The sequence below is a fragment of the Silurus aristotelis genome (assembly GCF_946808225.1).
Source record: "Silurus aristotelis genome assembly, chromosome: 14".
Classification (NCBI taxonomy): domain Eukaryota; kingdom Metazoa; phylum Chordata; class Actinopteri; order Siluriformes; family Siluridae; genus Silurus; species Silurus aristotelis.
In genome coordinates this window covers 23,515,771-23,531,305 of record NC_139587.1, presented here as the reverse complement: position 1 = coordinate 23,531,305, position 15,535 = coordinate 23,515,771, and the positions used below count along the sequence as shown (strand labels likewise).

The window sequence follows — 15,535 nt, the reverse complement described above, 5'->3', positions numbered from 1 at the left end:
GTAGTATTTCAGCATTTTTAGCTTATTCTAACACAAAAAATGAAGAAATCAAAACAGGATTTCTTCAAGCAGAAGATATGGATTTGTTTGTTCTTAAACATGAAGCATAATGTGTGTCATCTGGAGCTTTGACGGGGAAAGGAATCAGAGTCAGCATGAGTAAATGTGAACTTTAGGATGAGAGTAAGTTTTGGTAAAGTTGAAGTGAAGTGAAGTGAAGTTCCAGTGGTCAGACGCTTGCTGTCAGTGATGCGGTGGACAGGGATGTGCTTCACTGGGATTATGGGCAACCGAACACAGCCTTCATGGGTCACGGTCTTCTTGTTTTACTCAGGATGCTTGTTCCTCCTGACCAATGCACAGATGAAGATTCCACCTGAAACGTAAGATATAAATATGGGGTTATGTTTAGATTCTGATGATTACTATACAGTTGTAAATCATAGTGACAATAGGGACAGTTATAATAAGTGTCTAAAAGTATTAGATTCTGTGTATTGTAATTAATTTACCAGTAAGTAACAAACCATTTAATTCATTTTGTTCAAGTAAATAATATTAATATTCAATTATTCATAATTAATATTCAAAATATGCAAGTTTTCACTTTTAGACAAATGAAATAACTATAAAAGTCTATCTAACTTCAGTCTATCTAACTATCAAAACTCTACTTTCTTTGTGTTTTATACATTTTTTATACAGTTTTATACAAAAACAAAGTGTTTGCACTCACAAGGATTTTTTTTTTTTTTTTTGCAACAGAAGCTTCCAGTTGCACATTTTTAATTAAAGATAAAAAAAAAAATTCTTTTATTGCATGCATATATTACAAAAGTATTAAAGTATTATTAAACAGGAAAAGTTTGCATTTTATCACTGCAAACTGAAAGACATCATTCAGATACCAAAATAACTTGCAGCTCTTTTTAATATTCCTGACTGGCTGTACTAGCAGAGCAAGTGAACTACAGAACATTCCCAAAAGCACACATTTAACACGTTGGCTTAATATCCAAAGTTATCTTTAAAAATAAAACTAAAGGAATGTAAGAAATGTAAGTTTATCCACAAAATGGCTACAGTCCAAAACATAAGGCATAGTTACTGTGAAAAATAACGTTGAATATTTGCTAATGCACTCTTTGAATCTCTCAGGTGTAATTTCACAATCTTTAATATCTTGAAGAATTTTACATTCAGAGGTATGAATGCCATTTAGAGGATCCATCCAAGTCTGGAAGTTCTTTCAAATAAATGATCTTTCATTTCACATAAATGAACATGCTAACAAGATTTGTCATTTGTTTCATTTTAACATTAATTATATTTTGTCCAAAGGATGTGACAATGGTGTTCCATTGTATATAGTTTATAAGGTTTCAAAACACTTTTAGCTGAAAGTTTTACCAACAAATCCAAAAGCAGTCCCTGAGATCAGTCAATTTAGCATCATCTGGGATTATTTAAGGTTTTAATTTACTGTGTTACTCAATCAGTTCAATACTCTGTAGCATTAGAGTTGAATTGGCAGAGGAGAACTGATTCAGACAGTTGTGGGGTTATTTTTAGTAAACAACAAATCGATAAAGGGCTTCTGTATAAAAAATCCATTTCTCCTCAGACCTTCACATAATGGATGAAGGAAAAAAGTTTCACACCAGCAGATGAATTGTGCCGCTTATGGAGCAAAGTGCCAAATCAGTAAATAATGGTTCTTGTGCATGTAGACTGCCATTTTAAATTCAGACCACAGGTTTTCAAGACTTCAATTCTCTTTAAGAACTTTAAAAGGATTAGGTGTGTTTGGGGTCATTGTGTTGTTTACAGGTCTAAAAATTTTTGCCAAAACAGTAAGGTTTTTAATATCAAATATATCCTGGGATGTCGCTAAATTCTTCAAGCCATCAGCAAGAAACCATGGGAAAGAAAACAGTAACATGAATAAACCTCGTCTGTCTGAATCTTACGCTGCATATGGGAGGCGTTTACTTTTTTGCATTCCCCTCTTATAATAATTATTTGCCCAATAATTAGGTTTTATCTAACAAAAAGAATGTTAAAAATAAAAGTAAACGTTATTATCACAAATAACGCCATGTAAATTATTTTACTTCGAGAATTTTCTGCTTGTTCTGATGAAGAACGGCAAAAATTTAGTTGGCTGTACAGCCTGAGATAGAAGTTACTTTCAGATTGCTATCAGATTCACATCCCTTCATTCCCATCGTTGCACAACAGCACTTTTTTCTGATTGATCTGCATGTACATGTCAGTATCTTAAGCTACGTCTGTTCCAGGTTGTCTCTCTGGCGCCATGTTAAATGCGGCCCCTGTTAATATGTTACTGGAAACCAGCCAAACACTCAAGCTGGCACACAGATGATCATATGGGTTCCCATATGGAAACAGGAACTACATACTCCTCAGGACACTTTTCGTGCTTCCCTTATGTACAGTGTATATATATATATATATATATAAAAAGAAAAAAATTTAACTACACAGAATGTGAGCTGTGAAATAAAACATTAAAGCTGCATGTTGAAAGCGTTAAAGATGAAACTTAGTGCACAGGATTTCACCACAGGATCAAACAGTTTTACACTTTACAGTATGTAGTTTGTAATATTTTGTTTAACATTTCCTTAGTTTATTTCCTTGTTTTCTGAATACAAATTTTAATCCAAAGACAGTCATCTAGAATTTAATCTTCTTAGGCTTCTTCATGTTTATCTTCTACTGCAATATGATTTGTGTTGTTTTAATAATAATAAGTTAAAGAAAGTGGGGCTGCATCACTATTGACCATGAGAGTGTCCAGATCCAGAACCGTGAGATAATTCTGTGAGCAGTCAAAAACTATTCCGTTATCTTTCTGAGCAAAAGAAGAAAGATAACTGTATGAGATCAGCACGTTAGAATTGTATATAAGTACGAACAAGAACATTGTTCCAGTTTAATTTGATTAATACATGTCTTCTTTTTTACATCAATTTCCCAAGACTTCTTTCTTTTTAATGCCTATAAGAAAAGATTTCAATGATGTAAGCCCCATTTATATCAGCACGACTTGCAGAAGACTTGTTGCAGTCTTCAGAAAAATATCAGACTTTACAAGAACTGCAGTTATAAAAAACATGTTTTTGTTTTTTTTTCTCCCTCAAAAAACCAAACCAATTCGTTTGATGTGTCCATCACAGTTGTGCTGCAAGACAAGAATAAAACTCAATTATACCATGTAGATACCATGTAGTATGGATTTTCTGAAATGTAATATTAAAGAGTCGTGTTTTGTTACATCACTTCCTGTACGCCAGTGTTTCCTGTCTTTCTCACTCTCAGATTAAGTCGTTAAAAGGATAATGGGACATCTGCTGTTCCATAATTCAATATCCTTACCAGACACAAAAGCAACTTTATGTATAGATGTACTATAGTGAGTCAAGGTGACTGGAAATGTGGAACAAAGGTGAAGGTGAAATTTCAGCATTTACTGAAGAGGATTCATGTTAGATTAAAATATTTTTATATTTTTATAATACTTTTAAAATTCAAGCCCCTTTAGGTCAGATACATAATTCATTACTATTTGCCCTGTTTGTAGGTGTACAGAGTAGTGAGCAGTTTTTTTATGTACCTGAAAATCTCAATTATTTTTATTCACTTAGCAGAATTACAGTGTGCCAAAAAAGGATTACATTTGTTAGTGCATTAGGACTAACAGATTACTCGTTTAGAATTATAAACAAAATAGTAAATATACTGTGTATATCAGTGGCAGGTGACAAAGCCAGCAAGGCCTTCACTGTTGGCATAAACTTATTACTTAGAACTTTAAAAACTCAGAATTACTGACTTACGTTTTAATATATTTTGTCCATTATTATGTATTAGAAGATTCCCAGTAGTCTATTATTTTATTTCATAGCTTTGTTCTCGGGTGAGTCTAATATTGCTTTTGAGTTTCTATTCAATCAGATTTCAGCCATCACATCACGTAGTGCCGTAAGAAATGAACAGGCTTTTGGTAGCTTCAAATTCATGTATCCTGAAGCTGTTGCTTTAACCAATAACATACTTCGAGGCTTCTTAGAAGCATTTGCATTTGTCATTTGATTGGATGGCCAGCGAGTGCACAACCGCATCGGTAGCAAACTGCACAAGCTCAAATTTATTTGTGTGGATTTAACAGCTGTTTTTCATTCCACAATGATTGACAAAGGAGATGAAATAAAAGAAAGAAACATACAGCAAATCAGAAAACTCAACTGAAATCAGAAAATACTACAACAAAACCAAAAACATAACAGCAAACCAGAAATTGCATATGTTTACATGCCAGGGTTGGTAAGATTAACCGGTGCTTCAGAATAAAAAATTAGCATTGTGATACATCGATTAAAAAATTGTGCCTCGGACAAGTTGCAATTTGTATCGCAATGCATAATTTTTTTGCATATCTGCCTAGGTAAAACTTATCTATATATAATAAAATCTATAAAAATTATTAGTTTTCTCATTTAGAAAATGACCAATAATTTGTGACCAATATTTTATATGCAGATTGATTTCTCCTCTCTAAACTGTTTCTTCTGCTGCTACGCGAATTTGTATTACAAGAGACCGAGGGTCACATAGAATACAGATTAACATGGCAGAGGTAGAGCTGTAACTTCCAGGAGACAGAACAGGAAAAGAACTTCTGGTTTTATTTCATCGTTTTTCTTTTCGCACAACAGAGGCCTGTTTGTGAAAGGGCCATGTGTTAGAAGTCAGAAGACACTTAATTAAATTTATGATTTGCTGTCAGTCTAAGCTAAAGAAATAAAATAACTATTTGTGCCATATTGAATTACACAATATCATACATTTTCCATTAGATAGTATTGCATAGTATTCTGCAATCAAATTGAAATCGGATTGTCATGGGGTAAATCATATCTCATCGTTAGCTGCTTCATATGTATCTATAATGTATTGTATCGCAGGCTATGCATCCAGCTGCTAATCTCATCTGCCTCAGTTATGGAGATTACAATATGCAATAATGATGTGCAATGTTGACTGCATATTTGATTGTATATAAACTCCACTAAACAAAAGTACTAAGTGAGTAGTAAAAAAACACACCAGTAAATTAATTGTGGCTTATTGGTCTAATTGCTGCAACTAGCAGTAAGCATATGTTCAATATGAACCTAGTCTTTCATTTTTTTTTTAGATCATGTTGATGTGATTTTGTTTTTACTGTTATAGGCCACTATAACAGATAAATTCCTTCCAGTGAATTAAAGTTAAATTAAAGTGTGGTATAATCAGTGGGGGTTAATTTGTTCAGCAAAGGTGTTGATAAGTGAGCAGGATGACTTGTGGAAATCTGGTAGTGCTGGATTTAATGCAGCATAGGCTTTGTCGTAAAGGGAACTAGGACATTTGGATCTTATGTTATTTATAATCCAAAGTAAGGGCAGTTAGCAGTTATGATTTAACCTCTTAAATGACAACAGTGACACTGGATGTTTTAATTACTCTTAAATTTATGGGATTTGGAAGGTGACCTTATTCAGAGCGTTCCTAAAAAGACATAATGTGAAATTGAATGCTTTAAAATTTTCATGACTATGGAAATTGTAGAGTCACACTGAAGGCATCAAAACTATGAATTAACACATGTGGAATTATATACATAACAAAAAAGTGTGAAACAACTGAAAATATGTCATATTGTAGGTTCTTCAAAGTAGCCACCTTTTGCTTAGATTACTGCTTTGCACACTCTTGGCATTCTCTTGATGCCTACTTTGAAGAACCTACAATATGACATATTTTCAGTTCAATTTTTTGTTATGTATATAATTCCACATGTGTTAATTCATAGTTTTGATGCCTTCAGTGTGACTCTACAATTTTCACAGTCATGAAAATAAAGAAAACTCTTTGAATGAGAAGATGTGTCCAAACTTTTGGTCTGTACTGTGTATATATATATATATATATATATATATATATATATATATATATATATATATATATATATATATATATATATATATATATATATATATATATCAGTGAGGAAAATAAGTATTTGAACACCCTGCTATTTTGCAAGTTTTCCCACTTAGAAATCATGGCGGGGTCTGAAATTGTCATCGTAGGTGCATGTCCACTGTCAAAGACATAATCTAAAAAAAAAAATCCAGCAATAACAATGTATGATTTTTTAACTATTTATTTGTATGATACAGCTGCAAATAAGTATTTGAACACCTGAGAAAGTCAATGTTAATATTTGGTACAGTAGCCTTTGTTTGCAATTACAGAGGTCAAACGTTTCCTGTAGTTTTTCACCAGGTTTGCACACACTGCAGGAGGGATTTTGGCCCACTCCTCCACACAGATCTTCTCTAGATCAGTCAGGTTTCTGGCCTGTCACTGAGAAACACGGAATTTGAGCTTCCTCCAAAGATTCTCTATTGGGTTTAGGTCTGGAGACTGGCTCGGCCACGCCAGAACCTTGATATGCTTCTTACAGAGCCACTCCTTGGTTATCCTGGCTGTGTGCTTCGGGTCATTGTCATGTTGGAAGACCCAGCCTCGACCCATCTTCAATGCTCTAACTGAGGGAAGGAGGTTGTTCCCCAAAATCTCGCAATACATGGCCCCGGTCATCCTCTCCTTAATACAGTGCAGTTGCCCTGTCCCATGTGCAGAAAAACACCCCAAAGCATGATGCTACCACCCCCATGCTTCACAGTAGGGATGGTGTTCTTGGGATGGTACTCATCATTCTTCTTCCTCCAAACACGTTTAGTGGAATTATGACCCAAAAGTTCTATTTTGGGCTCATCTGACCACATGACTTTCTCCCATGACTCCTCTGGATCATCCAAATGGTCATTGGCAAACTTAAGACGTGCCTGGACATGTGCTGGTTTAAGCAGGGGAACCTTCCGTGCCATGCATGATTTCAAACCATGACGTCTAGTGTATTACCAACAGTAACCTTGGAAACGGTGGTCCCAGCTCTTTTCAGGTCATTGACCAGCTCCTCCCGTGTAGTTCTGGGCTGATTTCTCACCTTCCTTAGGATCATTGAGACCCCACGAGGTGAGATCTTGCATGGAGCCCCAGTCCGAGGGAGATTGACAGTCATGTTCAGCTTCTTCTATTTTCTAATGATTGCTCCAGCAGTGGACCTTTTTTCACCAAGCTGCTTGGCAATTTCCCCGTAGCCCTTTCCAGCCTTGTGGAGGTGTACAATTTTGTCTCTAGTGTCTTTGGACAGCTCTTTGGTCTTGGCCATGTTAGTAGTTGGATTCTTACTGATTGTATGGGGTGGACAGGTGTCTTTATGCAGCTAACGACCTCAAACAGGTGCATGTAATTTAGGATAATAAATGTAGTGGAGGTGGACATTTTAAAGGCAGACTAACAGGTCTTTGAGGGTCAGAATTCTAGCTGATAGACAGGTGTTCAAATACTTATTTGCAGCTGTATCATACAAATAAATAGTTTAAAAATCATATATTGTGATTTCTGGATTTTTTTTTTTAGATTATGTCTCTCACAGTGGACATGCACCTACGATGACAATTTCAGACCCCTCCATGATTTCTAAGTGGGAGAACTTGCAAAATAGCAGGGTGTTCAAATACTTATTTTCCTCACTGTATATATATACAATATTGTAGGAAAATGGTCAACAAAGGGTGATGCGGCCCGACTTAAGCCAGAATTGCTATAACCACAATGGCATTTTCTGAGGTGTTTTCATTTTTATTATAACAGAACAGTCTAAAAAAACCATACCATTGATAGTCTCAGAATGCACTGACACTGGAGACTCCTTCCAAAGATGCAATAACAATCAGAAATCCCCTTACATTCTTATAGAAACACTTAACTATATCAATGAAACACAATTTCATAATTCTATGCCTGGGTGTTACTACAAAATTTATTGTGACTGAAAATTGATTATTATATACCTGCGATTTGCCTTGAAGCCTGAACTTTACAAAACTGCTGCTATAGAAAATTACTCAACAGCTTCTGATGAATCAAATACAAGAGCTCAATGATGCAGTCGTATAGGGAAGAAATTATTCAAATAAGATTCGACTCCATGATTTGATCCATGCATGAGTTTGTTGAATCATACTTCTTTCAATAACAGGGTTTTTTTTTTTTTTCAGGGTTCAAAAATGGGCCAATAGCCTTTCAGAACAGCTAAATTCGGTTGCTGTTAAGTATTCTGGATCTGCACTTCTACAGAAGGTAAATTTCCTAGACATCTACCCACATGATCATGGTTTCAGGTCACTTCATTAGGTCAGCTGCAACATCTGGTGCAACACAGAGCACACACATACAGGCGCACACATCCACAAACAGCAAATGTGTGCAGTAGGTCAGCTGACCTGCTTTTTGGTTTAGTTTTTTCTCTATTTTTACTTTGCATTATGTGTAACAGGATTATGATTTATGCACACAATGTCATGAGGAATGTGTACAAGGAGTTAATAAGATTTTAAGCAAATGTATGAACCCACCAAAACCCAGGCCACAACCTTCTTGTCCTCACAGCCTTTTTAATATATTTTCTTTCCCTTTTTTCAGTCTGCATTTCCTCTCAATTCAGAAAAAACAACAGCATCGTCTTTGACAAATGTATAACTCTTAGTAGAGCTACTGTAATGTAATCAGTGCAGCAACTAATGAAATTATGCGACCTCTCTTACAGAATGGCTCCTTACTCTGCCTGCCAGACAGATTTAAATGCCATTGGTTATACATTAATAGGGCTACAGGAAAACACAAAAGCCATTCGTCTAACATCAAACCACATCCAATACAATTCCCTCTAGACTAAACCTAGGTTTGCTGTGGATCTGCTCTGTGTATAAGTATTGGCTTCAGAGATCCTGCCGTGGATTGGCAAAGTAAGAGCACTCAAGGGGTCTGTCTAATATCTTTTGTCCTTTAATATAATTTCCTCTTAATGTAATTGTAATACATTAAAATATAATGGATTTTAAAATATAACAAAAACGAAATGTTGTTTGTGAAAGATGACATGTAGAACATTCTACATTCTAGAACAATCCAGTTTAATTGCTCATTTTCAAGGGGTGTTATATATTAGCAAGTGAACAGTTCTCGACGTTGACGTATTTGAAGCAGGAAAAAAGGCCAAGTGTAAGGAAAAACTAGCCAAATTGTGATTGCTAGACATTTGGGTCAAAGCATCTTCAAAACAGCAGGTTCAGTTGGGTATTTCCCAGTATGTAGTGGTTAGAATTGACCAAAAGCAGTCCAAGAATGGACAGCTGATAAACTGGAAACAAGGGCATGGGCACCCAAGGTTTATTGCTGTGTGGGGAGCAAAGCCTAGCGTGTCTAGTCTGATCCCACACTGTAGCACAGATTGCTGAAAAAGTTCATGCTGGCTCTAATGGAAAAGTGTTAGAACACTTAGCTTGCTGTGTATGGAGGTGCATAGATGCAGACTGGTCAGAGTTCTCATTATTTTACATCACACAGAGTGCCAGGTGCATTTACATTGCTTATTTAATGAAGAGATGGCACAAGGATGCACTATGGGAGCAAGGCAAGCTGGTGAAGGCAGTGCAATGCTTTAAGCAATGTTCTGCTGGGAAACTTGGGCCCTGGGATTCATGTGGAAAGGCAGTAGCTACTTTCAGCAGCTAATGTTCTAAATCACACTGCAAATATTGTTCAATATAGGAACATTACAAAGATTTCAAGGTGTTCATTTCAAATTTCCCAGTTCTCTATAAAGCATTTGTGGGATGTGCTGGACAAACAAGCCCGATCTAAGGCCGATAACCAGTATACAAGCTTTAGTGGTAGATTAGCTAAACAAGTTAACTTTACTAGCTATGCATTGTCAACTATGAATTGTCTGTGACTTCATTCCCAGCTCCTTTTTAAGCTTAAAAAAAAAAACGAATTAATGCTTCTGATAGATGAAAAAGATAATTTTAGTATAATTCTGGGAAAGGCCTTTAGTTGGGTTTTTTTGGACCATGTAAAGGGTGTACCCAAACCACCACACATAAGTACGCTTAAACATATTTTGCTCATACAATTTGGCTATTTTAATAAAACTTTTTTGTTACTGCCACCAGAAACTCAATGATGTGGAGCCTGTTATTCAGATAGAAAAACTTGATGGAGCTAAATTGGCCCAGGAATTTTCTGATGAAATTGAGAAGATGCTGGGAAGCAAAATGAAGTCTGTTAAGGTCAGTATGTTAACTTACTTTAAGATTTGGGTGACCATAGTTAGAGATATAAACAACAGAAGTGATGAAATTACCAAAAGTCTTTACTTACAGTAAAACTACAGTTACTTATCTCAAATTAGAAGAAAGGGTCCCAGAAAAACAAAGTAATCCACGTCAAGTGACATACTGATTAAAGGCAGATTTTACTGATGGTAAAATAATGCCATTAAGCACAAACCTAAAAAACATTGGGAAAATATCATCTTAGGCTTTGTAAGGATAAACTTTATTCCTAATTTTTTAATTGTTTACTAGAATAATCTAAAGGTAGACACAAATAGTATGTTACACGCATGTGCATTAGATGTCAGTCACATCTGTAAAAATGTAGATAAGCTTCAGTTAATCTTCTTAATGATGCTTACAATGTTGAAAATGTAGGATTACTGAGAAATGTTGAAAATGTGTAAAAGCTTTTACATAATAAGCAGATGTAGAATATATTTTAATTGTGTAGGGTGCAGTGGCTGCTGGGAAATATAGTCTCAGTTCATAATATTGATACAAGTGATTAGAAGTGAAAGATTATTCGTCAAAAGTATTAGTCAAAAGTACTCGGTGCATGAAATACTGCAGTACAAAATTGCAGTACAATTGAGCAGAGGAACCGTACGTTTTTACTTTATTCAATTCTGATGTTTTAATACCTTGATTTACAGTATACTTTAGTTTGCTAAAGTGCAGATAGGGTTCAAATAAAAGCTGTGTCATTTGTGTGTGTAGTCAGAGATTCATAGCAATACACCCCTCTGCATTTATCTCAACCCTTTTTGTTCCTCTTAAGTTCTCGAAGGTTTCAATTAGGTTGAAATTTTAGTGTTGAATCTTGTTATTGGCAGTAAAGTGGTGCTGTTATGGTGCAACCACAAACTCCTTCATGCTACATGTAAAATAATAAAAAGATCCAGCAGTGATCTAATGAACCATGTGACAGAGAAGTTTTACATTCTTATATAACAGCTCATTTACAGCGGGGAAAATAGGTATTTGACACATCAGCATTTTTTTATCAGTAAGGGGATTTCTAAGTGGGCTATTGACACAAAATTTCCACCAGATGTAGCCATCAAGCCAAATATTGAATTCATATAAAGAAATCAGAGCATTTAAGTATACAAGTTGAGTCATAATAAATAAAGTGAAATTATTTATTTCACTAGAAATCCCCTTACTGATAAAAATGCTGATGTGTCAAATACTTATTTTCCCTGCTGTAAGTAAATAAAACTGAAACAGGAGGAAAATGATCTGTATGTAACTGTCCTTGTATAATCTGTTGTCAGCGACTGGCAGATACAGTGGAGGATGCAGATCTATATCACGAGTTTAATGCAAGTTTAGAGGTAAGTTCACAAGAAGATAATGGTCATTGATATCCCAGGATATGTTTTGCAAAAAGCATATACAGGAAGCTCAAAATGATTGTCAGCTCTAAAAACCAGCAAAATGTATATATTAGTAAAACTTTTTATGTACACAGACAGTAAGTGAAATAAAATAAATTTCTTCATCTCACTCAGTCAGGCCACTTGTAAAACAAAATACATAAAACAGTTAAAAATGTTCCTCTATATATTCCGTCTCCAGCCTTCTTTTCTAAAAAAAAAGAAAAACGTCTATAGTTTTGTAATTCTGTACTCAAAAGCAATACTAGCAACATATACATGCACATTTTTTGTACAGATAGTGATTTGCTTAGTATTTTTTTCCGATGTATAATAACAGTGAAATTGTGTTACAAGCCATTTGTTAACTTTTGTCAAAATTTCTACGTGTCTACTCGAAAACAGCACATTCTTCCATTGTAAAATATTCCATCCCTTCCCAAATTAGTTTGACTATTTTAACTCCCTGCTGATAAACACAATGGATGAAGAGGGCAACTACATTGAACTCGGTGGCGAGTTTCCACTAGAAGATAACGAGCATTTCAACAATCTGCCAGTTAACACACTAATGAGTGACATCCAAGTCCCAACCAATGTGTACAACAAAGGTAAAGTTTAACACTATTAAAATAATAGTCATATTAAATGACCCATATGGTCATCTGATAAACAAAATGAATAAGTGTTACTTCCTTACCATCTTTGGAGTTTAGATCCAGACATTCTTAATGGCGTGTACATGTCCGAGGCTTTGAACGATGTCTTCATCAGTAACTTTCAGAAGGACCCAACTCTCACATGGCAGTTCTTTGGAAGCTCCACTGGTTTCTTCAGACTCTACCCAGGCACATTAAAGACTACAGGGCCACATATATATTTAATATTTCCTCGCTATTATACTCATAATTTACCCTGTGATCTATTTTCTGCTCTATTAGGCATCAAGTGGACTGCAGACCCCAATGGAGTGGTTGCATTTGACTGTCGGAATAGGAACTGGTGAGAACGCCTGTGCTAACGCTACATACAACTGAACAAAACCAGATTTGTCTGGTTGTGCTGTTGTGGACCTCGTTAAGGCTGTGATAACTGCTTAATTGTGTGCACAGGCTCCTGAAATGTCTGCTGCTTTGAAACTGGCAGTATATCCAGCACAGCCTTGATTCCAGTCCAATACTTTAATCCACTCTTTAAGTAGTTAGCAGCTCAATAGCCAGGTCAATGACACTCATCTGGGCACCATATGTGGCTGTTTATATAGCTGTACATGATAGTAGAAATATGAGCTGTATGTTTGGGTTTTGTTTTTCAATTTTTTTTGAAGAACTTCCTTTCAAATTATTTCCCAAAGTAGAAAAAATGAAAAGAAAATTACCTATTTTCTCCCTAATTTAATCACATAAAGTCCTAGAAAACCGGCCATGTGCCCCTATAATGCAATAGCGATCAGTCAGGGAGGGTGAAAGCTAACACATGCTTTCTTAAGACAAGTGAAGCAAGCCAACTGCATTTTTTTTTACTGCTGCTCATGCTGCATCACAGGGCAGCGTAACATCCACAGAGAAAAGTGTTACTTCTCCTTTATTCATTCAGGCCAGGAAAGAGAGCATGCAATCCCACAGATGTTAATGGCAGCATGAGGAGTTAATCTCAATGTCGTGGAGAGGTTTGGACGATACACAAACTGCACAGGCGATATTTATTGAGGGAGGAATCTGTAGACTTCTTTGGCACATGGACGATGGTTGTTGTCTTGAGGCACGTAGTTAAAGATATCAGTAGAGACATTCGCTAGCTACTCTGCACTCCCTCTAAGCACTTTTGCCAGGAATGTTGTGTGGTCCAGCAGACCTCTGTGGGTTAAATCTGCATAGATTTTTCCTCACTTTAGCTGTGGTTAGACAGAGCACCTGGTCATTGTGAGGAGGTGGTCTTCCATGCCACCACGTTGTTCTGCACCTCAAACCGGGTGTAGAAGTTGTTCAGCGCATCTGGAAGGCAGGATTCCTCTGCCTGTGGTTTCTCTTCTAAGATTGTGTTGGATTTTACCCGGAAACATATCAAACACACGACACAGTTGCCAAACAATTTTAACAAGGCTAAAAGTGTTGAGGACAAATCAATTTGTAGACATTAACAAACATACACCTGACAAACACACAACTGAGGTGGTGCTGACAAAAACAATCCCCTTTGTATGGAGCATTTCAATGCAATTCAAGAGACCCAAAAGTCCATGATGATGATTTATATGGTTAGATGGTTTTTATTCCGTAATAAATCGTAAAAAAAAGTTCGACAATGTTAGTTTGTAATTTCTGCCTCTGTAATTATATTGACTAAACAGACTTGTGGATATGCCTTTTGGGTCCCTAAAGCCCAGTTGGAGAACTACTGCTGTACCTGGTTTGTGTAAATCATCTTTCATTTATGTAGATTTTTTGGGGTTTTAGTGCATGGTTGATTACTGTTGTCCCACAGGTACATTCAGGCTGCTACGTCTCCAAAAGACATCATTATAGTGGTGGATATCAGCGGCAGCATGAAGGGTCTGAAGCTCACTATTGCCAAACACACCATAAACACCATCCTGGACACTCTGGGTGAAAACGACTTTGTCAACATTATCGCGGTGGGTCGACTTGATCCATTTTTGTAGTCTTGCAATATATAACTAGTATATGTATGTATGTGTATATATATATATGTATACGCATACACACATACACACACACACACACACACACACACACACACACACACACTGTATGCTGTGATATATGTGTTATTTATTCTGCAGTACACTGATTACGTCCAGTATGTGGAGCCCTGTTTTAAAGGCACACTCGTGCAGGCAGATCTGGACAACCGGGAGGTATGTTTGAGCTACGTGCTGATGTATGTCAGTGTGCCAGGGTGGCAGACCTCGGTGTAGCCTTACAGGGTCATAGAGCTGGTAAAGATATTAACCCATCGCATCTGCTCAGGTCCTCTTAAGAAATCACAAGAATACACTTCTTAGCACTCTAAAAGATTTAGGATGTTTGTCTTGTAATCATGAAACAGAGATGCTTTTCTTATTTATTAAAAACTATGAGACAACTACAAGACGTTTTTGTTATTGTCAAAAAGATGAAAAAGATGAAATATAGCATTCATTTTTTAAATAAAACAAAATGCTAAATCATTAATGACTGAATGGTTGTCTTGTGTCCCGTCTTGTTTTGCAATCTTCAGCATTTTAAGCTGCTTGTGGAAGACCTCCAAGTAAAGAGGGAGGGGAAAGTTAAGAAGGCTATGAATGAATCTTTTTGGGTGTTGAATCAGGTCAGTGTTGAACATTTAGTCGAAATTTCATTTACTTAATATTAGGTGGCTTGTGCTTTTCATTTTGAATGTGCTTGAGCTTAATTCATTCAAGATCTATGGCATACACACTTCCTCTCTCTCACACACACATACACACATCTCTATCTCTGTGTGTGTGTGTGTGTGTGTGTGTGTGTGTGTGTGTGTGTGTGTGTGTGTGTGTGTGTGTGTGTGTGTGTGTGTGTGACCATTTCTCTTGGCTAGGCTACAGAAAAGGGGCAGGGCAGCTTGTGCAATCAGGCCATCATGCTCATCACAGATGGAGCCATGGAAGATTTCCAGTCTGTGTTCGAGGAGTTCAACTGGCCCGAGAGGAAGGTAATGGACAATCAGCTCTGTCTACAAACAAAACGCAGGAAATGTGTGTATAACAAAGATATTTTATTTCAGTCATAACATTTCATTACATAGTATTAAGTTTTGCATTTGTACCTAACAACACTTCTCTGTATTTAAATGACA

General features: G+C 36.2%; 1 protein-coding gene across 1 annotated transcript in view; it reads left to right on the top strand.

The window, feature by feature from the left end:
* The first annotated feature begins 107 nt into the window (after positions 1-107).
* cacna2d4b (calcium channel, voltage-dependent, alpha 2/delta subunit 4b) overlaps positions 108-15,535 on the top strand; it is a 36,265-nt gene continuing 20,837 nt past the window's right edge. The window contains exons 1-11 of the mRNA XM_083560039.1: positions 108-383; positions 8,202-8,283; positions 10,158-10,274; positions 11,600-11,659; positions 12,150-12,312; positions 12,418-12,549; positions 12,643-12,703; positions 14,186-14,336; positions 14,505-14,579; positions 14,942-15,031; positions 15,278-15,391. Coding sequence (XP_083416165.1) covers positions 250-383; positions 8,202-8,283; positions 10,158-10,274; positions 11,600-11,659; positions 12,150-12,312; positions 12,418-12,549; positions 12,643-12,703; positions 14,186-14,336; positions 14,505-14,579; positions 14,942-15,031; positions 15,278-15,391 — 1,179 coding nt within the window. The 5' untranslated portion in view covers positions 108-249. The remainder of the gene's footprint in view (positions 384-8,201; positions 8,284-10,157; positions 10,275-11,599; positions 11,660-12,149; positions 12,313-12,417; positions 12,550-12,642; positions 12,704-14,185; positions 14,337-14,504; positions 14,580-14,941; positions 15,032-15,277; positions 15,392-15,535) is intronic.